Raw genomic sequence first — 24,197 nt, forward strand, 5'->3', positions numbered from 1 at the left:
GGACCTACCCATCCGTTTCGTGTTACTGGTACTCCTCCATTTACTTCGTATTTCCAGCCGAGTATGGAGTATTGTTTTGCCTGTTGACTGTACAACTTTGTGCTCATGATCACCGGGGTCGCTGTAACGGTTCGCTCATTGGCTAATCTTTCCTCCGACGTTGGGTTGCGGACCTTGTCCTCGAACAATGAAGAATGAATTGTGACCTTCCTGCCAGACCGGGTGGATCCTCCGAGTGCGGCTGTGCTGTCTCAATACTCCACGTCCCTATTTAAAATATTGCCACTTGACTGTTTGACTCCCTTTCTACCAGCAGCAGCATCACCGGTCACCTCTCGAGTCTTCTCTGTCTTCTCTCAATTTCACGATCTTTCACGCTAAATCCACCACCATGATCATGACCACCTCCAGTGATCTCGAGAAAACCGTAGCTGAATGGGTGTCGACAAACGTGCCAGAATCTGCTGTAGCTGCCACCGAAGAGAAAGCCGCACCACTAAAGGAGGCAAGTGTTGCGTCCTGTGACTCGTCTCCCAAGACGCTGCACAAAAAGAAGAGCTCTTTTGACCTGCGGGTCGATTATCAGCATGCAGCGTCCGAGGCTCAGGAGGTGTCGCCAAATGCAGACAAGGCATGAAGACGTTTCTCTCAATCATACCAGCAGTAAGTTTAACGTGTATGCCGTCTTCTTTGCTCACATCTTCTCAGCGACATGCAATGAACGCAACGAATTACTGACTGTATCAATCATCTGTTATGAGTTTTTAGCAAGTTTGATTTTTGGTTATTATCGGACTTTTACTGGGATCAAGAACTATTTTAGTTGTCCCCCGCACTTATCATGTTTTCAATGATTCCGTTTATCTGGACTTGCTTAGCTTCAAGCATAGCTCCATTCCGAGTCCCAAATGATATTTGAGCAACCCTTCAGGACGTAGAGATACTGCCAGAGACGCCAGTCGTGTAGGATCTTATAGTGAGACTAAGACTCTCATGAACCAAGAAATTTCGGTTGCATAACATGACCGACTATCAGTCGATCACGCTGCAGATCTCACTTTGAGAGCCGTGACTTGGCAGATTCGCTCGGGCCGAAGTCCCGCCACCCAACGCATCCGAAGTTACCTGTCTCCAAACGAATCAGTATTAAAAGCCCCGTCCCAACTCGAGGCAAACAACGGAGCGTAATGTACATTTCAAATTTATATGTGACCACAAGATATAGAAGCACGCCTAATCCAAAAGCAAGGAAATAGCTGTAACGGTAGCCCAAGAACCATGTTCGCAGAAAGTATTTAAAATGGTGGGTACCAATCAACATCATCATACATATCAAAAAATGGAAAGACGTTGTGTCCATACTCATCATCAAGCGAATCCGAGAACCCATCATCCTCATCGCTATCATACATCTCGCTATCCTGCACTCGATTATCCCACACAAGCTCCACGACCACCTCTTCCAGATGCCCTACATCTTCTTCGTACAGATGAGCACAGTCTTCCAAGGACAACTCCTGCACCTCCGTCCCACACTCTGCCCGCACCATCAACATGTCCAAAAACATGTCCACAAGATCTGCAAAGTCCGCGCCTGTGAGAATAAGGCTGCGAAGGCGGGGAAAGTAAACGCTATCAGGCGTCTGTCCCTTCTTCCGCAGATTGTATCCTTGATCTGCATCTACGACCGATGGTGGCCTGATCTCGCTCAGGGCCCTGGTGAAAATCTTTGTGGCACCCGCTAATTCAATTTTCTGCAGCTTGGGTAAAGAACCAAACAGGTCTATCCAGGTGGTATGTTTGAAATCGCACTCGGGATCGAAGACGCGGAGGACTCGGAGCTGGGCAAGTGGTAAAGCTCGGCAAATGGTTTGTGTAACTTGCTCTTTTGTGCCAAATGAGTCGGGTCGCCATGAAAGCTGCAATTCGAGAGCCGGCGGAGCAAATTGCACGCAATTAGCGAAGGAATTTGAGATAGTATAGGCGGAAAAGCGAACGTCGTTCGGATACACACTCGTCAATGATAGCACCTTGAAAGGGGCGCCTTTCAGGGTCTTGTCGGAAGAGATGTCGACGAATGTCCGTGACTTGGAGATCGTGGGTACAAGCGAGGAGAAATCCGCTCCTGTCCCTTTGGTGCCATTTAGGATGAGCCGCATCGTCGCCGTGGAGGGGAAATCGATGTGGTTCAGGAGGTTAGCGCTTTCAAGAACGGTCGAGGTAAGGCAAATCTGTGATAAATGAAGCAGGGATATAATATGGGAGGGACTGGGTAGAGTTTTGGTAGTTTCGGAAACAATGGGCAGAGCATGTTCTAAATCAAGTGTCTCAAGCCAAGGCACCTGTTCGAGCACATCGACGAGTTGAGAAATAGTGGGTCTGAAATCACCTGGTTCCACTATCTTGAGGTAAGTGAGATTTTGCATTAGAGCAGAATCCCAGTGTACTTGACACCGATTGAGGTCGAGATGACGCAACCGTGGGGCTTGACCATCTAAGAAATTATCGGGAAGGACGATCTTCTCTTCGACTTCGTGGTAGCGAATGTAAACCTGGGAAATACAAAGCTTGGTGAGGAAAGGTGCACGCTTCGTTATGCCAGTGAGATATTTCTCCATGTTTTTAGTACCGGTAAGGCTGAGTTCGGCGGAGCGATCGACTTGCTTCATGGCATTGTCGAACGCGGCAAGCATTTTTGGGGTCATGTAGGTGAGGTCAGCGACGATGGTCAGAGGGGCCATCTTTGATCGTTTAAGCATTTCATGGGCCCAAGCAGGAGTCGTGAAGGGGGGCGAGCTCCACAAGGCTGGAAAGCCGAGTGCAACGGCGCGCCAATGCTGCGAGACGTGGGAAACATTGATCCACAAAAGTGACTTGTAGGATCCATGAGGATAGGATACGAAGAGAAATATTCTGGAGAGCATTTCGGGAGGGAGCTTGGAGATGGGCGCGAGGGCATTCCGCTGCGATTTGAGGTCCCTGACTGCCTCTTCATGCTGGAGTATTTCTGCGTCGATTTGCGAGACTGAAGGGGAGCCCTTGGCACTTGGAGTCGTGGCTGAAAAGAATTGAAGAGATGAGTAGGAACGCAGCGACAGACAGGGTAGACGGACCAGTCATGTTGTTTGGGTCGGAAGGTAGGCCAGCTACTGTTTCAGTCATACTGAACTGCAAACTGAACCAGCTTTTTATCGCCTAGTAAGGGAAACACAGCCTGGTTACTAGCGTTGTCGTTGTCGTGGACGTTGGCGGCAACCTGATAACGATTGCGGAGCGCGTGACACTCGTGACCGTATTGCTTTTCTGCCACCCACTGCGACGAAGGTTCAAGAAAACAGAATTCCATTTCGCTAAAAGAGTTTCATATATTTTCTGATGATATACGTGCTAATACGTGACCAATGATATCAGTCTCCATTGCAGGGTCGCGGAGTTTCTGTATGCTTATTTCTGGTAGCCGCAGCTACATCACTTCTTTGCGATACTCCACCTTCCTTGCACGATTTGTTCGGGATCACATAATTCCATTTGTACGATAGACAGGAAAACGGTCAGAGGACGCAGCAGGCTCCGTACAATTTGATCTGTCACTGTCACTGCTGGGCATTCCTGAATCTTTGTATTGTAGGAAGCCAGTGAGCTATACTGCCTGTAAGCTGCGAGTGATAAATTTTTAAGGTAAATGCTGATATTACGACGCAGAAGTACTCTTCAGGACATGCATGACCCTGCAGCAAACAGAGGGACGGGGGAATGACTCCAACTGAGTCTAAGGAATGCAAGGAATTTGCGCTTGCTGCCAATCCGTCCATTAACAGCAAGTACCTTAATCTCATTACGATACCCGAGCATACCCGTTATCTCAGCGTCCATTCATCTTGTCAACGCATGCAACTCTCAAAGCTGGGACAATTTCTTAACTCCGTTGCGTATGCTCATCGGAGCCGCTCTCTGCACGCTATATATATAGTTCAGCCATGAAAGTAATTGTTTCCTGCCTTTCTTCCTCTTTCCAGAAATGACCACTCCTGCCAGTACTTCGCTGCGAAAGTCATCCATCTTTCGTCGTCAGAGCCGCCAAATTAATGCGACGGTACAATTTATTGATGTCTTCGCCTTGATTTCGTTCTCAGCATCTCTCATTCTAGGTCGTCGAGTCCAACGGGACCGGTACTGCGGCGATGAATAGCGGCCCATCGTCTGCAAAGCAAGAGAAACCCACTAGCAATGGCACTGTGCTTCCGAAAGTTTTGGCAGACTTACAAGAAGAGGTCAAGAAGGGCTTACCGTTGAGCCATTCGACTATAGTGAGCCAGAATTTCTCATGCAAAGTGAATAAAGCAACCCATATAAAAAAATCTTCAGGCCGCTCTCTTAGATTATATACACAACACAGATAGCCTTGATGACAGAAAGCTGCTGGTAACTACTCCCGGTCTATGCAGCTCGTATACTTGATTATCGTCTGTGTACAGCTTGAACATGGCCTCGTTTTCCTCTCGCGTATGCCTCCTGGGCCCTTGGCTCAAAGCCTTCAGAACAAGGCCATATCTTTGCGTATGTTGTGTTTAATGGTCTATTAAATACGCTGATCCTTTTCCAGTGTATAATGATCTCTCCCACCCTCCGGCTACGTATATCGGAAATGAATATAAATTCCGCTCGGCGGATGGCTCGAACAATAATATTCTAGCTCCAGACATGGGAAAGGCCGGAACACCATACGCCAGAAGTGTACAACAGACTCATCCATTGCCAAGGCGAGATATGCCAGATGCTGGTTTGATTTTCGATACGTAAGCCATTCATCTCTCCGTTGTCAGTCAATGATCTAATTTGGTTGCTTACAGTCTCTTGAAACGCGAGGGTGTAAGTTACCTCTCTGATTCCTAACGCCACACTAACCTAGTATGCAGTTCGTCAAGCATCCAGGAGGTTTGTCTTCTCTCATGTTTGCATTCGCCGCTCTCGTTATCCACACGTGAGTGGCGTGTCATTGTACTCATCGTATCTCCACTCCTCTAATAATAGCTTTCAAGTGTATTCCGTACATCACATACTGACATCAGCATCAACGAGACATCTTCGTACGTGGATCTGGCACCTTTGTACGGTCATAACCAAGGAACGCAAGACAAAGTCCGGAAGTACGACGGATATGGGAAGCTGCATAACGATGTCTTCGCTGAAGATAGGCTTATGCTGCTCCCGCCCGCTGTTTGCGTGCTCTTGGTGCTCTTCTGTAGGAATCACAACGTGAGTATGTTTCATTCATGGTTGTTAGGAGGAAGCTGACCCATCTCCTATAGTATATCGCCCAGAAACTTTACGAGATAAATGAACATGGTATCTACGTCGGCCCCTCAGAGCTGTCGGAGGAAGATACCCGAAAACAGGACGAAGAGTTGTTCCAGACTGCTCGTCTAGTCAACTGTGGCTGGTTCGGGACTGGTATCTGTTCAATCTTTGTCTTGTGTAAACAGGGAGCTGACGTTTCGCTAGTCGTATTTTCTGATTACTTCTCGTGTATTTTGGGTCTTGTACGGGAGGGCAGCAGCTGGAGTTTAAGTCCATTTGGTGCACGTGCACTGTCCGCAATTATCGACGTGGTACTCATCTTGGATGCAGGAATTCCGGAAGGACGATCACACCATATTCGAGCGTGGAGAAGGAAACGTCTGTAGCGTTGAGGTACGTCCATATTTCTAACTTGGGACATCAATCTTTACGCGTATTTAGTTTAACTGTCTTTATCGATGGCATGCTACCACGAGCGCCAACGATGAAAAGTGGGTGGAACAACTCATGGATGATATGTTCGAGGGGAAATCATTTGATGAAGTAACCATGGCGGACTTCAAGGCCGTTGGGGAGAAGTTGAGTGAAATGGACCCAGACTTGACCCACTGGACTTTTGGACAGTGAGTGCAGCATTTTCTCGAAATGGACCAAGTCACAGGACATTTGTTTCAGCATGACCCGACAAGAGGACGGCTCCTTTAAGGATGAAGACTTGGCCAAGGTTTTACATGATGCGTAAGGAATGAAAATCTTAGGGAACTGTCGCTGTCATTAACTGTCATCCGTAGAACCGACGAACCTGCGGCTGCTTTCAGGGCAAGGGGAACACCGCGTATGCCGTCTCTTCATGAATGAAAGAGTATGAACATTGATTTCTATGAAGCCTCCATGCGTCTCCACGAAATACTAGGAATAGAACAGAACCGGCGCTGGGGAATATGCTCTCTCAACGAGTTCAGAAAAGTGCGTACCCTATTTTTCGTGTTGCTTTTCCGCAGCACTGATCGCATTCGTGGATCTAGTTCCTGGGACTTAAGCGTAGGTGGTTCCGACATGAATGCATTCCACAATCTGAATGACAATGTTATTGACAGCGTATTCCACATTCCTGGAATGGAACTCCGACCCTGAGATAGCCAACACTGCGGAGAAGTTGTACGGCAATATCAATAATCTGGAGCTGTACGTCGGTCTCCAAGCTGAGGAAGCCAAGCCACTTGTTGACGGAGCCGGCCTATGTCCTGGTAAGCATCCTCCTTTAGGCTTTTGTAGGTCCTTCTTGAACAATATGCAGGCTACACGATAAGCCGCGCCATCCTCAGTGATGCCGTCGCACTCACTCGTGGCGACCGATTCTTCACACGGGACTTTACTCCCGCTAATCTCACCTCCTGGGGTTTCGCCGACTGTCAGCGCGACCCAGACGCCTTTGGATTCGGCAGCGCTCTTGGGAAGCTTTTCCTGAGAACTCTCCCGCATGAGTTTGGGGAGAATGGTAACAGCGTGTACGCTTTCTTCCCGTTGATGACGCCGGATTCCATGAAAGTCCATTTGACAAAGATGGGTTTGGTGGATCGGTATGACTTGACGAGACCGGTGAAGAAGGCAATCGGGGTGGCGGCATTTACGAGTGGTAGCGCCAAGTATGTGAACAGGGCAGCGAAGATACTTGGCGGGAAAGGCAAAGGGTAGTGTGTCTTCCTTCCTTAAGGTGGCTTCTCTCTGAAATTTCAGTACAGGTTTTACATCGCACAAGATGATGAGAAACGTCGTGGAGTTGTTGTCCGTGCGCTGACCGAGGCCATAGGATCAGAGGACAAGATCGGGCAGTATTTCTATTCTGAGACTGTGACCCTTATGTCAGAGCAGTCGGTGCGCATGGTAGGAGGCGACAAGCGTGCCATCGATATTGTGCGTGACGTCTTCAAACCGCTGACGGTCGGTTGGGTTGCGACGCAAGTGGTGCGTTTTACATTCAATTCAGCTTGGATGCACGATTCACGTACTTGGTTTGTAGGCTGGGATTCAGTTGACAAAGGGAAGTCAACATGGAGTGTACACACCCGCTGAACTGTATGACGTCCTAGGGGACATCTTCGAGTGCGTTATAGGTCCCTATCCATCATTCGCCAGCTAATTCTTATCTTGACAGATACATATTCCTGAGCGTAGAGGACTCCAAACTAGCGAACTTTGAGCAGAAAGTGCAGAAGGATGTCAAACAACTATCTAGTCATCTCAAATCTGCCGAAAAGGTGATGTCTGTGCAGGTGCATTCTCCTCGGATGTCAGCTGAACGTGGCATGCTAGTTCTCTATCGTTAATTTGGTTGAGAATGCCCTCTCGTCCAACAAAAGTGAGAAAAAGACTGATGAGAAACTTATCAAACGTCTTGGCGAGCTCGGAATACCGGGTGATGAAGTTAACAACACGGTTTTAGCCATCTTGATCGGTGCATCGGTGGAGCTTTCTCTGTGTGAGTGGTGGAAGATCTTGGTAACACATATCAGGGCTTATACTTCCTCAGCCCTGACGAACATGCTTAATATCACCCTTGACTCTGACGTCCAATCCGTTACAAACGAAGGACGAGTTCGCGAAGCAATGCGTAAGCTCGCTTCATCAACTTCTTATTTACGTGGTCCCTTATCAAGAATGCAGGTCTCGATCCCACCTTCCATGGAACACCAGGTACCTCTTTCTCTTCTTACGTGTGCATGGTTTTAACCTGACGGACGATCTGTCCACCGCAGTTGATTCAAAACCGGCTGCTAACAGTTACGTCCAGGAAGATATCTTCGGCGTGTCAAGGTAAGTATCGATCTAACTCATCGTAACTATCTCACGAAATGTTTTGCTAGGTGTCTGGGAGAGCAATTGACTGTAAAGGTTTGTGCTTATCATCGTGTTTATCTCTCAGCATCATTGATGTCTCGATAGATCTTACGCGAAACGCTTCGAGCCGTGCTTGGCCATCCTGGTATATGTCGTGGTCCCGGACAATCGGGTGTACTGAACAGGTAAGCAAGAATCGGCTGTAGTTCTGATAATACTACCAAAACTGATCAACGTCTAAAGGTTCAAGATCGAAGACAAGATCAGAGAGAATCTTCGGTACGGTTACCTGGATGGTGACAAACAGATATCTCCGTGGCCCACATCACTGATAGTGCAGGTAAGCTTTCAATAACGATCGTTTCCAGCACTTTCTAACGCGTCCTTTAGTTCGACGGACCTGTGAAGCAGTAAGAAGATAAATGAAACTGGAAGGATAGCTCCGCTATGATCTTGCGGTGTTTTGAAGGAGATATGTGTATTCGTCCCGGGGTTAGCAAAGATAAATAATGACCTTCACGATTCATTGTTCTTCGGTTACCGATTAATGATTTTTTGACTAGTGCAGAATGATGACAAACCAGTCGGTATATATCACACCATTCATCGGACTCCAGGTTGGAGACGAAGTGAAGGGAAACGTGGGTATGTATTCAAGGTGAAGATGTTGGATCCGATGCCGGCGTGGGAACTTCCCAAAGGGGCCCGTGTACCTTTTAGAGTTGATAGTAAGAAGCGGACCAACGGAATCCAAGACTTTGTTGCCTGGCTTCAAAGTTAGGAGATCCAGCACGGATTTATGGCATAGCACACGGGGTGCTATAAGGATCAACCCTTCGAATTTTGAGTATAGTGGACGACAGAAGAGATGGATCGTGACTTTCAGGCGGCAGGATGTAATAGGCATCTGGTGCAGATGGGTAGCTCTCGTTAAGGTATTACAAATCAGTATGAGTCATAAATCTCCTAAGACATAAGGGGGTTCAGAATCACCCAAATGGATGATTCAGTAATGACTCGGACTTGTATCAGGAAAAGGAATGGTTCAATTGGATTGATATTCTGAGATTCTCTTGAAACGCAATAGTCTTACTTAGAGCCAATCTCACGCAACTTACGAAGAAACAGAAGACCATTTATTTGCGAGGGCCTAACGATTCATAGGAGATAAGTATGTTTTTATGAACATACTCCCAGCCTCCCAGAAGAAAAAGATGTTATATATGGTCTCACAACTATGCTTCTCTCTACAAGAAAGAGTGGGTAATATACAAGGCACTTTCCACAGCGTCTTCCACAAAAAACACCTGCTTAAGCTGGAACCTCCGCAGTCATTTTTCCAGCAAAATGGAGTGTCCATGTAGACAGCAGTCGGTGCTGGTTTACTTGATCACCAGTGAGGCTAAGATGATTCAGTCAGCGCAGACACTCCCACTTTGTAAGAAAAACATACCCAGGTGTGCCATAGGTTAAAGGCGCCAGGAAAACAAACATCGAGAACAATACGATGCAAAATAATACAAAGAGTATAGGTCCTTTCAAGCCGATGTCCGCGTAAGTTCGAACTTTTGGACGCGTTAATGGCCCATGGATCGATGACGGGTAGTTGATGGTATCAGAAAGCATGAAGTTCAACACGGAGCCTGCAATCAGGGCAGAGGCTACGTGCGAAGGGAGATAGTGGTGGACGAAAAGCTGTCGGTTCATCAGGAAGAAAGGGAAGTAATGTACCGCCCAAATGACAAAGAAGAATCCTGTCGAGCTCCAAAGACGGTTGCGAACAGCTGAAAAAAAATAGTCAGCATAAGGACTACGCGTAATTTTGGTACTAACGATCTCCAATAGGATTATGGTTTCTACGTCGGGCCAAAAGATCGGCGCCGAGGATACCAACGTAGATCGACAACATAACCACACATGTCCACCAGCCCACCACATTGCCAATTAGATATATTTGCTTCTGCTCATCGTTCTCAGTCCAGAAACTTATTCCACTCAATAAGAACGGCCAGTTAATCGGGCTACTGGCATAGGGATGCGAAGCCGTCAGACCCGCGTTATGCTGCAACATCAACAACTGGAGTTCTCCCCATTTGCGGAAGAAGTTCATCTTCTTCGGGACTTTCGGAGGTGCCGGCGCAGTGTGGTTTCTGACTTCATCGTCATCTTTGAAGTAACGATCGCCTTTAGACATGGATACGCTCCTGTACACATTCACTCACCCTCCGTAGCAATGATCTCGTCAACATACCATGTTGCTGATTTTTCTGTTGCGCTTTTATGACCATTGACTTCCTGCTGCTTAAATGCCCAGTCAGGGAGCTGTTTGTTGTGTGTCCACATCGAGACAAGGGTAGGGACGTGGACTAGTTTGAAGTACCCAGACTTCGTCTTCCAGGCCTCGCCGTCGTGAGAGTCGATGAGGTGAAGTCTAAATAACGTGTCATTATATCGTGAATGGTCATCCCTTGGCCAGGTTGTGAATTCCTCGTTAGTAGGCATGAGGGGGGATGCGACATCGTGCGTCAGGAGAAGCGTATTAGTGTTGACATGGAGGAGCTGGATCATGTCATCGTTGCGAACAATCCGACCACGACCGGTTTCGGGCAGTGATTTGGTGGGTATGACTTGCCAAAAATTGTTCGTATCATTATGGGCATAACCAGTGACCTGCTGTCCTGTGAACAGTCAAGGCGTGGCTCAAGTGACGAAGATTTCAAGGTATTACCTTGACTGCTGATACGACCATCCTCGTATTTCAGAGGATACTTCTCAGGGTGCGAGTGCAAATACACTTTGGTGTCCTTGTGTCGCAGAGTGATGGTGTCAAAATATCTGATATCTGATGCACGGTGAGTATGTTAGAGAAATGAGTCTTGGCACCCGTACCTTGACTGTTCAATAGCATTTCGTTACCCGCGAGCGTTTCTTGAAATGCGGGGCTCATGAATGTGTCACCAGGCCCAGATTGTGTGAGAATAGCGAAGTGGATATAGAAGAAAGATAGATAGATCACGAAAGGGACTACGATGAGTCCAATTGCCCTAGCGGTAAAATGTCTCCAGAAATGATCCTGAAGTGAACAACTTGAGTATACCGTCAATAAAAAATGAATACGGGACATACCATAGTATTTCCCTTCTTGTAATCCAGAAGATCCCAGAGGTCGATGAGAACGGCAACACCGATTGCAAAGACCGTGAGGATACCATTAACTTTGGATCCCCAGGTACACGCCATAAACGTTCCCGTGAGAATCAGCCAGACCCACCATTCTGTGGAGAATTCCCAGTGACGGAGCTTCTGGAATCGTATGTAGGAGTATATGGTGAGTGACATGAAGAAGATTAGTGTAGCGTCAAGAAGGATGAGGCGAGACTGTGCGATGTGGGCATTGTCTAGACAATGATGAGAATATTATTGTTAATAAAGGCAGGAAATAAATGATTACGCACCGAAGAGAATGAGAGATGCCGAGAATGCTGCTATGACCGTGGAGTACCCGCTCTGCTTCATAATGGCATAGACAACCGGGATTGTGAGACTTCCGAGGATAGCTGGGAGGGCGCGCATGCCAATGTAGGGAACATGGTTGAGCGTATAGCTGTCGCCAATGTCCTCGAATTGGAACTGGCCGTCGAATCCAACAAACCAGCCTGCAAGACCGAACAGTAACTTCGCAAAAGGAGGATGCACGTCGAAGTAGTATGTCCGCAGGATGTAGTACGAGGCAAATTTGCCGAAATGGACCTCGTCAAAACTTCATTGCCTATTTTCAACAGAGGAATACAAGAAAAAAGAGGCTGACGTACACGACTTGGTCAGGGTGACTGAGTTTGTACAAGCGCAGCGCGAACGCCAGCATCGTCAGTATTCCTACAACGATGATACTAGCTTGGTCTGTTTCAAGGATCCGCTCTATAGGATGACGATCGTTCTGTCCTTTCGTCAGACGGTATTTCCAGCGAGACAAGAAAACATACAGGATTTTGATACACGTGGTCCGCAGGTTCATCCTGCTGGAAATTTTCATGTGTGCTAGGGGAACCTGTGATGCCTTTGGGACGTCTCAGTCGTGGAGACTTTGAGGTCATCGACGTCGATGACGACGACATAGTGAGAGGGAGTAATGGCTGAATGAGTGAAGAGAAGATTGAACTGTAGGAATTTGTTCAAGTTGAAGCAATGCTATTATGTAAGCAGGAGTTTGTCTCGCGGAGTCTACCAAGCTCGGGCTTCTAAAATTCCTATCCTATCCTGCTGGTCATAAAATGGACATTCTTGCTTGAAATGTCCATCTTCTGAACAAAAAAATTAGTAAATGGATGTATATTTTCTGGCCAATCTGCTTTTCTAATACTTTCTTCCGTGAATCCTTGGCAAGATCTACCTCCGTCGGACTTCGGGCCGACCTACTCTCACTCTTCCACCATGCAGCCTATTATTCCAGTGCCCAGCAGTCGTATTCACAAAGGATTTACCTCTTCCTCGTCGTTGGCCAGGTCGAGCGGCAATGCCAACATGAAATACGTCCCTCTCGACGATTCTGCCCTAGGCGTGCACAAAGTCTTCAATCGCACTTCTCATAACGTCGTCTCGCCTCCAGCACCTTCCCGTCCCAACCCTGACGACGGCGAGCACCCAGAGAAGGCCTGGGAGGCTGTCTATCCACATGGGAGCATCAACCCCTCAGCTTCCGTTGTAGGCGGGTTCAGTTTCTACGTGGCTGGTCCTGCGGGATTCCTGGACGGAGCAGTGAAAGAAGCAATCATGGGCTATCGAGTCATGTTCCAGCCAGGATGGGAATGGGCTAAAGGCGGGAAGCTTCCCGGTATCTGTGAGCTGCACCCCTTCTGTTTGGGACGCCGCTGACGCCCGGCGTTGGTCAGTTGGGGGCGTAGGCGATGCGTCATACCATTGTAGCGGTGGCCGTCAGAACGACAGATGTCAATGTTTTGATGCAAGGCTTATGTGGCGGTTCGTCTGCTCTCTGCAAACTGTGTTCCTTTGACGAGTATTCCAGGCCCAATGGAGCCGGGGAAATCTATACGTATTTCCCCCTGACTGAAGGCAACGAAACAGCCCTTTTGCGCGTCCCTGGATCTAGGAAGAATCCCGATTATGGGTTCTCCGTAGGCCTAGGCGCGTTTACCTGGCCGGTGGGAAGGTGGGTTGATGTTGCATTTCGAGTCAAATTGAATGAGATAAATGCGCTGGATGGTCAGTGTTCTGTTCATGTGTAACCTTTGCTGATATGATATCAGGCGAGCTTGAACTCTACGTTGATGGAAAGACAGTAATCTCCGTTCACGGGTTAAATATGAAGATGTCGAGTGATTCCAGGATTAAAGGGATGCATTTCCAAACGTTCTTTGGAGGTACATTGATAGCTCTGCCTCATGTTAATTCCTTTCCATGATCGTGTCTCCAGGGCATACGGACGAATGGGCTTCCCCAAAAAATCAACAGGCATGGTTTGGTGACGTTACTGGAATGATTCTTGCCTAGTTTCAGGTTTGTGACTATCATTATTACTATTGGAACTCGCATTCTCATATTGTATAGAATTTGGATCAAAAGGGCCGTTCGTAAACTACATCCCATGAATATGCTGCGTTGACACCCCTGCGCTTACTTCTTGACGCGTAGCCTCGTGTTATATGTGAATCTCGCGTCTTCATTTATAGGTTTCTCTTATAAGACTTCTCACTGGACGAAAGCGACATGTATGGAGTTGCAAGTGACTTCCTCTTCTCTTTATCTTTTCTTCCTGCATCAACGACAAGCTCAGGTGCACTATGAAGATGTCGAGCTTCTTCCTGCGTTCTCTTCAGAGGACTACCCAAAAGTAATCAAGTCTGGTGGTGGTGGTAGTCTGATATTGATGAAGAAGGGCAGCATCACTATGCTGGTCCACCGATTAGGTCGCCCGGAGCTTCTCGGATGGCTATTCGATCTCGAGAACACCTACGACTTCGATTATAGCCTGGTGACATTGATTCCGAGCACACGCACGATTCCTATGTCCAACCGCAAGGGAGAAGGGAGAAGGGTTAGTTACCTACACTGCCTTCGTTGCGGAGCCCGAGTTTTGACTGGTTTTATGACCGAATACGGGGCGGAGGCTAGTCATGACATTTGCCACCTCATCCAAGATCTTACTTGGAGCTTGGTATATGGCAATTTCGGAAAGTCCAGCTGCGTTGTCGAGCAGACTGTGGTGCGGAGAAAGGCAGCTTTAACTGCAGGTGGTGCAAGAGAACTCGTGAGCCACGTCTATCTTGCCTTTTAATCCTCCCATTCATTATGGTGCAGGTTGCTGCAGCGTGGAGGAAGAGCGGAAGGCCGGCCTTCCACTCTCTCCTGACCGCACAAGTGCTGCCAGGAACACGAAATCTACCGTTTTATCAGGGGGGGGGACTAATCTACCGGTGGAACTGAAGAGTCGGTGCCGGAAATGTACCGTGACATTGAAGTAAATTATATTTTATGTTCGTTTCATTTTCCACCCCACCATAGATTTAGGTCTTCCGCCGGCATGCTTATTCAGGTGAGATACGGATGAGGAGAGCGTGTATCTAGTGTTCTGTCGCATTTTAACGGGTTTGGTCAAGTGTACCACTCCCAGCCAGTAATCTTCGTTCTCTGCCAGTTGTGTTTCAAAGACATGGCACACGAAACAATAAGCCTTTTCATTACAAGGACACTGAGCCTAGCCTTTGTGGGTCTCCCACAGGAGTTCAATTCATCGGCACGCCTTCATTTTACCACCAGTCAATAATAGGTCTGTTATCTTCTCATCCACATTCTGCCAAACCGTTGACATCGCAAATGCAGTGGAGTTCTAGTGTCGCAGGTGTTGGATCTAGAACGTTTCGGTTCTTGGGAGGGGCGCCGTGTGATTCTCCGAGGACTTTCCCATGACACGCTTGTCTACATAAAAGAATCTTGTATTCAAGCATCCGGCGAGCACGATTCCATCAAAAAATGGTCTCTGCCATTCTTCCCCCCAACACCGTGAGCGGGTGCTTTTCTTTATTCACCGCATTGCCACTTATCCTCCATCTTGAGATCCGCGAACTCGGAGAGAGCGTACAGCTGCTGTTAGGTCAATGCTCTGTCGATATGCAGACGCAACGATCTATTCCGTTTGACGGCGAGCTGTTTTCCCTGGTATACGAAGAAGCAGCTCGTCATATTATCTTGAACGAGGAAACCTCAAAATTGTTTACGCCATACATTCAACACGGCACCGATACTGTGACCACTTGTTACAACCATATACAGGACATCAAATGTCGCATCTATATCACCCTCTATATTGCCTGCTTTTTCTACTTTGACGACAAGTTCATCCCAGAATATTCTACCTCTGATAACGTCGCACAGGAACTTTTCGGTTGTATAATTGGGAAGGCATCCCCAGCCGATCCTATGCAACACCTATTCTGCTACCTGATGACAGAAGCCCCGAGATGCTTCCCCAATCATCCTGCGTCGAATATTGTCATCACGGGCACCCTGAATTTTGTGACCGCTGCAAGTCTTGACTTTCGCACACAAGGCATGAAGGTTAGTGTCGGTGTTCGACTTTCTGATGTGCTCTTCATTGCGAATCATAGATGCCAGCTTCAGCTAAAAGATACATGACATTCACCAGAAACATCTCCGGCATTGCCGATGTTATGGGAGTCTTTATATTTCCAACTTCGGTACCAGTAACTGCATATATTGCCACCCTTCCTGTTGCAGGCAGGTTATTTTCGCACAGTGAATAATGGCCAGGCTGAGTATGATGGTCAATTGCTTAAAGGCAATTGACTGTCAACTCAGGACAAAACTGTCTATGCTTATATAAGATTGACATCAGGTACTTGTGTCATCTTACAATACTCCCCCTCAACACAATACTTCTCAGAGTTCAAGATCCAACAGCCTGATCATGTGAGTCATCTTCTCTTTTCCCAAGGCTTTTGTGAAGATATTAGCAGGCATATCTTCTGTGCAAAGATGTTCAATATGTATGTGCTCCCACTCAACCTTGTCTTGTAACCAGTAGAAGCAGAGGTCAAGATGTTTGACATGACTGTGATGATCAGGATTGCAAGTGACAGAGAGAGCAGACTGGTTGTCAATCAGCAGTGGGGATGGCAACAGATGATGGAAACCAAATTCTGTAAACAGATTTTGCAGCCATAGAATTTTCTGTCCAGCAGAGATGGCAGTCACATATTCAGCCTCTGTGGTCAATAAGGTTACTATAGATTGTAGCCAGCTCATTCAGCTGACTGTGCTTGTGCCCATCTTGACAACATATCCTGAGGTCAAGTGCTCATTGTCTGGGTTTTCACCATAATCTGCATCTGTGTGCATTTTGAACAGTCCTGGGTTTGTAGTGTCAGGTGAATATGTCAATTTTAGACTGATTGTTCCCCTTATGTATCTGAGGAGGTGTTTTAGAGCCTTCCAATGCCTCAATCTAAGGTTTTTGCTGAACTGTGATAGGACACTGACTGCAAAAGCTATGTCAGAACAAGTGGTGATGGCCAAGTATGCTATAGAGCCAAGAATCTAGAGATATGGGATGTGCCACATGGTTTCCCATTCCTCTGAAGTAGCAGAGGACATTGAGCTGGATAGCTTAGTGTGTAGATCAAGAGGAGTACTGACACTGTTACAGTCAGACATTCTAGTATGTTCTAGGATTTTTTTGAATGTACTGTGGTTGAGAGAGTGTGTGTTCAGTTTAGATGGTCTCTGTGTATTTTGACACCAAGGAGGAATGAAGTTGGACCTAGATCACAAAGTTTAAAGTGCTTCTTGAGGTCATCAACAACACATTGTGCAGACTCCATGGACTTTGTGGCAATTGTTACATTATTGACAAACACAGGGACAATAATCTGAGCATCATCTCTTTTGTACACTTATGTGCCATGTTCACAGTGTACTCTATCAAAGCCCACCTTGGTCATAGCACTATGGAGCTCTTTATGCCATTCATGCCCAGTCTGCTTCAGTCCATAGATAGACTTGAAGAGATGAAGCATCCAGCTCTTGTCTTTTGTCTTGAATCTCTTTGATTGTTGAAGATATATTTCTTTTTTCAGATCACCATTCAGAAATGCTGATGAGATGTTCACACTCTAGAGCTCTAGGTCCTCAAGTGCAGCAAGAGTAAGGACTGCTTAGATGGCTGCCCATTTTGGAGTAGGAGAGAAGGTTTCAGTATAGTCAAAACCTAGCTGCTGTGAGTACCCTTTTGCAATATAGCATGCCTTGTAGTGTTCAATGGATCCAACAGAGTTATATTTCACTTTGAAGATCTATTTTCTATCTATAGTCTTTCACCCTGGAGGGAGCTTCACAAGCTCAAAGGTACCACTTTCCCGCAGTGCATTTAATTCCTGCTGAGCTGCCTTATATCATTTTTCACTTTCCTCTCCTGGCTGAGTCATCACCTCTGCAAGTGTCTTTGGCTCATCATTGGATGCAGATGCTTGGTTTGCTGTCTCCACTGCTGTCTGAAATGCAAGTTCAAAAGCTTCTGTATATATGATATAATCATTATCATGCAATACAAAAGTCATTCCTGCAACAATATCTGTCTCAGTAAGCTCTAGCTCAACAGTAGCTTCATCAATAGGATTAGAAACAGGTTCATCTGAGTCTGGTGAGTTCATTACATTGGTATCAGAATATTTATAGTGAAAACCATGTCCAGTGTTTGGAGATGGAATTATAAGACCTTTGGAGTTATATTGTGGCTTGAAGCATGGCTGAGGACATGAAAGTGGTAAAGAGAATATAAGAGATGTTAGAAGACTTGATAGTAGAGTAAGAGGTGATTCTAAAAGTGTTTGCATATCTGGTAGAATGAATAGAGCTGGCTTAGATAGTGATAATGAGAGTTGCTCAGATGGCAGAGATGGCTTATCAGTAGGTATGTTCTCTTCCTCTTAATGAGACATCATCACATTAGATATAGCAGTATTTGTGCTGTTATGTCTGTTTATAGAAGGTATATCATCACTAAGAGGATTTATAATATTTCTGTAGTTTCTAAAAAATACATGCTCATTGAATATAGTATGGCTGGAGATGTTAGAGAATATCTGTACATTTCATCTTATCTTACTTTTTGATCACTCACTTTATTTGCTTTATATATACTTACATCTCCTGTCATTTTCTAATCACCTATATAGTCCAGCTGTTTCTATCTGTATGCCTCAGTCACTTCATCCATGTTATGCCTGACTGAAGTATATACAGTTGACTATCTCACAATGCATATGGTTGGGAGACACCAAAATCATATGCATTTATAGATTTATGCAGAACCAAAATGGCACATGATGTGACATGTGACATTATGTGACAATGTTGTCATTGCCCCAAAATGCTGTCAGTGGCTTTTGGGTCAGCTTTCCATGCATCTCCTTGAATAATACCCCTCTCAACTTCCTCAGCTGTGGTACTAATCCACTCTGATCATCTTGTAAAACACAAAATGCCTCCAGCTTTTGAATAAGCTCAAATCCTTCTCTTGTAGTTATCAAAGTCTGTTCTTCCTTACTCTCCTCTTTCTCTTCTTCCTCCTCATCATTGTCAATGACAGTTATTTCCCCATTTTCTACTGCAATATCATGCTTGACAGCAGCAACAATCTCCTCATCTGTTAGCATTGCCTCAAGATCTTCAGTATACTCTTCTGTAATAGAGCTAACCATCTCTTCAATAGTTGGAATAGGACCAAACATGTGATTTCATTGTTTCAATTCAACAAGATGGTCCTTTAACATTATCTCTGCTGTCTGGAGCTGTTGAATGGGGGCAATTTGAGTGGGAGGTGTGTTCATTTTTGACTGTGATGAAGAAGCCAACTGATTGACTGCCTCCAGTGCTTTACCAACATCATTCTCTGCATTTATAACAGTCATAAGAGCAGGATGCCAGTCAGCATCAGCATATTAGTTTTCAAGCAGATTCTGCAATGCCTGTTCAATCCCTGGAAGTATGTATTTGTCTGTTGAGGCAAAGTCATGAACAAGGTTCCATGCAGACTTGAGGAGTGAGACATCTTGGAAATCATTGAATGGTGTGGTAGACTGTGACTTGGGTGCATTGTCAGGCATTATACCAGTGTGTTTTCAGCAGTTTGCTATCATTTCACTGCTGATATTTGTCCAAGCATTATGAGCAATAGTCATAGCTTCAAAGAGATCAAGCTTGAAGATCTCAGACTCTCCAAGATCATTGAGATCAAGTGCACAGATACACATGGCATTCTGATAATATGCCTTGAAGTAGTGGATAATACCAGCATCTAGCAGCTGAACATATAGAGTCATATTAGGCTTAAAGAACTCCAGCTTTATGTTATAGGGTGTATAAGTGATGGAATACCCTTGAAAGTTGTCCAAGGTCAGCAGAATCTGCCACATCTCCCTCTTTATCTTTAAATCAAACATCTTCACCCACTCCATAAATATTTTGCTCATCATCCAGGCCTTCTTGTTATTCTGATAATAGAATCCCATTGCCATTAGACTCTTTTTCTTAAAACACCATGGTTGCTTTGACTTGCCAATGAAAACAACTGGTATCTGCTCACCCTCATTTGCATTCACAGCAAAACATATGGTGATGTGGAACTTGTCCTGTTTTTGTCCACTCATAGGACCAGATATCAAGATACAATCTGGGATGGCAAAGATGACAAGACCAGATTCATCAATATTCCATCTGTTCTGCATCATGTATTTCACTATAATGCTGTGAAGACACACACATTCTTTTTCCACTGCCATCATATCCACTGAGCCTGCTTCTCCATGCTGCTGAACCTCCTGAATCTTCCATGCCTTGCAGAATGACCTTAACCATCCCTCTTCTCTCAAACACTGATCCTCTGGAATATTCATCAGATTTTCAATCTGATTTCACTTCTCTATCAGCATTGCATCAGTCACAGTCTCATCTCAGAGCTGCATGTTCTGATACCAGGATGCAACAGCATGCTCCACATCAGGTCAGGTGACAATATGAGACTTTTTGGATGATAGTGCATTAGGATTCTCATTTGCATGCTGTTCAATTTTTATATGAGATGCCAGTTTTCATGAAAGAGTTGATTGGGTAAAGAGCAGTGCACCTTCCTTTTGGTTTGTGAAATGTGCCACAATGTCAGCATGTCGATGGAAAGGATGGTTATCAACATGTTTGAATACTACAAGCCAGTCTCCTGTTGTGAGGTGTGGGTGGGAGATCTGCTTTGGAGACTGAGCTGATGATATATACATTGGGACTTTTTTCTTCTGTTTTGTATGCTCATATGGATTTCCAGATTTAGCATGTGGTTTTCATGTTGGTTCAGGAGGCATGTTTATAGAGATATAGACTGCATCATTTTACAATAATTTTTTTTATGTTTGTCATAGTCTATACAAACAAATTATGTTCTTTATTGTTCTAATATATGTATAATATCATATCAGCTTACTATAATTTTTGATCTGATAATGTATATTCTTAACTGGAACTATATGCATTATGTGATATGCATTTCTAGCCCATTTTCCTGCTCCCTAACTGTGTTCCAGCCTAATCCATATGCAAAGTCAGAATTATACATTTCAACATCATGTATTGTGAGATAGTCAACTGTATATCTCTACTGTGCTTATGACTATGATACTTACACTCATTCATAGATACTCACATATATTCTTCTGTCAATAGATACAGTAGACTCAATATAGTTGCTTCATCCATGTTGTGTCTGACTGAGATACTCATATATATTCTTCTGTCAATAGATTATAAGGCTCCATTATCTATAACTATTCAGTCAAGAAGAATATGCAATGAAATTTTGACTCAACTTACTACTTGAATTTATACCATACCACTACCCTCACCACTTTATACCACACCCCTAAATGATGTTGTCAATGTCAGGAGTCACTATTCTCCCTAACATGAGTAGCCATTTCAATAGAAAGAACTATGTCTCATGGAAACTCCAACTTATTAAGTTACTGAAGGGAAAAGGCCTATGGGGATACATTGCAGGAACTACTGTCTGTTCTGCCATTCCTGCTACCACTACCACAGCCACAGCTACTACCACATCCCTCCCACCAGACTCTACTTCCATATACTCATTCTCTCTCATATGATGAGTGGGTCTTTCATGATCAGCTTGCCCACTCGAATATCATCCTCAACGTTCTCAACCCCATTGGTTTAAGAGTCAAGACCAACAGAATGGCAAAGAAATGCTGAGACTCCATTGCTGCAGAACATACAAAGAAAATAGATATAGCTCTTTCTAAGGCTGAGGCATTACTGAATGCAGTGAAGTTTGATGGGAATAGTGACATCAATATTCATGTCGCTGACTTGTGTATAAAATGACAAGCTGTGAATGACCTCTGAACCACAGCATTGAGTGATCAGGAGTTCAAGGAAATAATTATTTGCTCGATAATTCCAACTGATCACTGGATGCCTATCCTTCTAAGTTTATATGGCATGCCAATGTCCTCTGATGTGTTTTTCTATCTCCAAACCCATGTCACCATGCTTCATGCAGCAGGTAAAGATCCTGCTAACTCTCAAGCACTTGTGGCTGGAGTCAGAACCTTTGTCATGGTATGTGGATGTCACAATCCAGATTGTAAAGCCTATGATAAGATTAGGCACATCACTGAGAATTGTTATTGGCCAGGAGAGGGAAAAGAGAGACAATTTTCTGTCAACTTCAGCTAATCTTGCTGTGCAAATCAGGCAATCTCGAACACTATGGCTAATACTATGAGGCATTTTGTACTTGCTGCATATGCTACTATAGTGAAAGTCAATTGTGATGATGATGGCATTGTAATTGAGGATGGCAGCACTGGTGAGAGGATATATAAGTAGAATGGTACCTATTTCTTGTGGTGCTGAGATAAAACAGAGAGTAGCACTATATTGATGTTGAAGATTGAAAAAGAGATAGACCTCAAAATGCCCTCTCTCACTGACATTGATCACTCTGATGATGAAGACATTGCTAGAGATGATAAGATACCTTCTGTTGAGAGTATAAATACTAGTAAAACTAACATCAAGAATGTAGGACACTTTATATGCAAGACTGACCCTGCTACAACAGTCTTTGTCATGACTACATTTGAAGGCCATACCCCAGCCATCACTCTAACCTTTATGGATTCTGGCATGAGTGACTACTTCTTCAGGAATCATAATGACTTCACAGAGTACACACCAGTAGCCTTTTATACTGGCTCATCTGCAGTTGAGAGAAAGAGAACATTTGAGATTCTGGGCCAGAGTACAGCAACAAAGGTCTTCAGACTGAATAGAAGAGATGTTAAGCTCACCTTCAAAAATGCCTTGCATTCACCTTCACTTGCTGCAAATCTCATCTCTGTAAGCACCTTAGACAAGACTGGGTTGTCAACTGTATTCTCTGATAGCCATGCAGTTGTCCAGAATAAGTCTGATAAAGAGATCTTTGCTGGGCAAGGCTCAGATGACATGTATGTGCTGGATGCTGCATTCAACTCCTAAGCTATGGCATTCCACTCATCTCCCACTTTGCTGAGTACTTGGCACTATTATTTTGTCTATATAAGCTCTGCAAAAATCAAGGAGATAGCATCAAAAAAAGCTGATGGATGGCTTGGAAATTACCTCAGAGCCTATTCAGGAATGCTGTGAGGACTGTATCCTAGTGAGACATGCTTGCTGTCTCTTCGATGAGCTCACCAATCCCAATGTTGACCCATTAGAGCTTGTTGCAACAAATTTGTGGGGACTATCTCGAATGGCATCACCAAATGAAAAGACTTATATGATGATATTTGTCAATAGTGGTACATCATTCAAGGTGAGGGAATTCCTGACAGACAAAGCAGACAACACTATCATGGCTGTATTTGACAAATACAGACATATGACTGAGACTCAGACTGGCTGAAAGCTTAAGTGTATATATGTTGATCATGCTTTTGCAGGGATAAAGTGGAAACAATATTGTGAGGAGCATGGAATTATCCTAGAATTAACTGCACCCTACTCATCAGCCTAGAATAGATTAGCTAAATATGCCCTATGCACCACTATGAAGGATACAAGAGCTCTACTAAATGACTCTGGCCTTGCCAACTGCTACTGGGCTGAGGCCACCTCTATGTCAATCTTTACATAAAACCTTGTTTCTTTGAGTTGCCATCCTGGAGTGGTATCAGCAGAGGGCTTCTCAAAGTGAAGACAGGACATGAGATTTTTACAAGTGTTTGGATCTACTTGCTGGGCAAAGAAACCTATAGCTGGTGGGGTTTTAGTAGATGGTAAAAGCAAACTCAATGATTGATTAAAGAAATGCATTTTTCTGGAATACTCAGAGTCCAATTACCATATACTTGATCAATCAGAATATGTGTTTATGTCTCATGATGTCATCTTTAATAAAGGACCAGCACACTGAAGTGTGAGTATAGGAGAGACAGAGGACAAACCTGCACTCACCACTTCTACTTATACCAAGATGCTTATGCCAACTGAGCCAATCAAGCTAATGCTAGATGCTCTCACAGAACCAACTTTTTGCTAATCAATGCACTTAATGCATCCCAGTGCTGATACTGCCAAATCTCTGATGTCAAAGTAATGAAAGGCTGAGGCCCATGCAAGTGGAAATAACTGAGCAACCAACAACAAACAGCCACATGCTTCAATGGCTTCTGATAATCCACCTGACCCATACATCCCACAAAATCATCAAGATGTACTGTATGTCAATGAAGAGCGATGAAAGGCAGCCATAAATGTGGAATACTAAATGCATATGATGAAGCATATGTGGGATCTAGTCGACAGACTGGTGGGTGTAAACATGATGGATTATAAATGAGTCTATAGTATAAAATGAGATAGTGATGATAACTGGATCAGAGACAAGGCAAGACTCATTGAGAAGGGCTACACTCAACAGTATGGACTCGACCATAATGACACTTGGGCTGCAGTGACCTGTCTCAAATCTG

The 24,197-nt window shown here is 44.9% G+C and overlaps 5 protein-coding genes across 5 annotated transcripts; 3 read left to right on the top strand and 2 right to left on the bottom strand.

The window, feature by feature from the left end:
- Window positions 1–1,169: 1,169 nt before the first annotated feature.
- Window positions 1,170–3,316, bottom strand: BT62DRAFT_994944 (uncharacterized protein). The gene is made up of 2 exons (XM_043190496.1): window positions 3,114–3,316; window positions 1,170–3,058 (listed from the first exon to the last, which is right to left on the bottom strand). The coding sequence occupies exons 1-2, from the start codon at window positions 3,160–3,162 to the stop codon at window positions 1,296–1,298; spliced, it is 1,812 nt and encodes a 603-aa protein (XP_043038415.1). The 5' UTR covers window positions 3,163–3,316; the 3' UTR covers window positions 1,170–1,295.
- Window positions 3,317–4,181: 865 nt separating this feature from the next.
- BT62DRAFT_981313 (heme peroxidase) lies at window positions 4,182–8,550 on the top strand (the record flags this gene model as incomplete). Its single annotated transcript, XM_043189588.1, is given in 26 exon segments — window positions 4,182–4,307; window positions 4,366–4,422; window positions 4,476–4,557; window positions 4,604–4,796; window positions 4,910–4,981; window positions 5,040–5,256; window positions 5,310–5,451; window positions 5,503–5,609; window positions 5,629–5,691; window positions 5,740–5,921; window positions 5,974–6,036; window positions 6,090–6,133; window positions 6,185–6,264; window positions 6,324–6,339; window positions 6,396–6,545; window positions 6,596–6,948; window positions 7,036–7,263; window positions 7,319–7,401; window positions 7,454–7,556; window positions 7,612–7,777; window positions 7,829–7,909; window positions 7,963–7,992; window positions 8,090–8,190; window positions 8,242–8,321; window positions 8,380–8,476; window positions 8,527–8,550. The coding sequence occupies 26 exon segments, from the start codon at window positions 4,182–4,184 to the stop codon at window positions 8,548–8,550; spliced, it is 2,940 nt and encodes a 979-aa protein (XP_043038416.1).
- A 719-nt stretch (window positions 8,551–9,269) lies between these two features.
- BT62DRAFT_933323 (glycosyltransferase family 39 protein) lies at window positions 9,270–12,313 on the bottom strand. The gene is made up of 10 exons (XM_043186533.1): window positions 12,120–12,313; window positions 11,949–12,073; window positions 11,592–11,896; window positions 11,263–11,534; window positions 11,026–11,209; window positions 10,865–10,978; window positions 10,359–10,814; window positions 9,970–10,302; window positions 9,590–9,920; window positions 9,270–9,538 (listed from the first exon to the last, which is right to left on the bottom strand). Exons 1-10 carry the CDS (start codon window positions 12,249–12,251, stop codon window positions 9,448–9,450), a joined length of 2,343 nt encoding a protein of 780 aa, XP_043038417.1. The 5' UTR covers window positions 12,252–12,313; the 3' UTR covers window positions 9,270–9,447.
- A 36-nt stretch (window positions 12,314–12,349) lies between these two features.
- Window positions 12,350–13,780, top strand: BT62DRAFT_198879 (uncharacterized protein). The gene is made up of 7 exons (XM_043180023.1): window positions 12,350–12,453; window positions 12,521–12,973; window positions 13,026–13,113; window positions 13,160–13,356; window positions 13,401–13,514; window positions 13,568–13,650; window positions 13,702–13,780. Exons 2-6 carry the CDS (start codon window positions 12,568–12,570, stop codon window positions 13,642–13,644), a joined length of 882 nt encoding a protein of 293 aa, XP_043038418.1. The 5' UTR covers window positions 12,350–12,453; window positions 12,521–12,567; the 3' UTR covers window positions 13,645–13,650; window positions 13,702–13,780.
- Window positions 13,781–14,824, top strand: BT62DRAFT_198880 (uncharacterized protein). The gene is made up of 3 exons (XM_043180024.1): window positions 13,781–13,876; window positions 13,928–14,401; window positions 14,452–14,824. The coding sequence occupies exons 1-3, from the start codon at window positions 13,865–13,867 to the stop codon at window positions 14,575–14,577; spliced, it is 612 nt and encodes a 203-aa protein (XP_043038419.1). The 5' UTR covers window positions 13,781–13,864; the 3' UTR covers window positions 14,578–14,824.
- The last annotated feature ends 9,373 nt before the right edge of the window (window positions 14,825–24,197 follow it).

Source organism: Guyanagaster necrorhizus (assembly GCF_019112545.1).
Source record: "Guyanagaster necrorhizus MCA 3950 unplaced genomic scaffold BT62scaffold_16, whole genome shotgun sequence".
Lineage (NCBI taxonomy): Eukaryota > Fungi > Basidiomycota > Agaricomycetes > Agaricales > Physalacriaceae > Guyanagaster > Guyanagaster necrorhizus.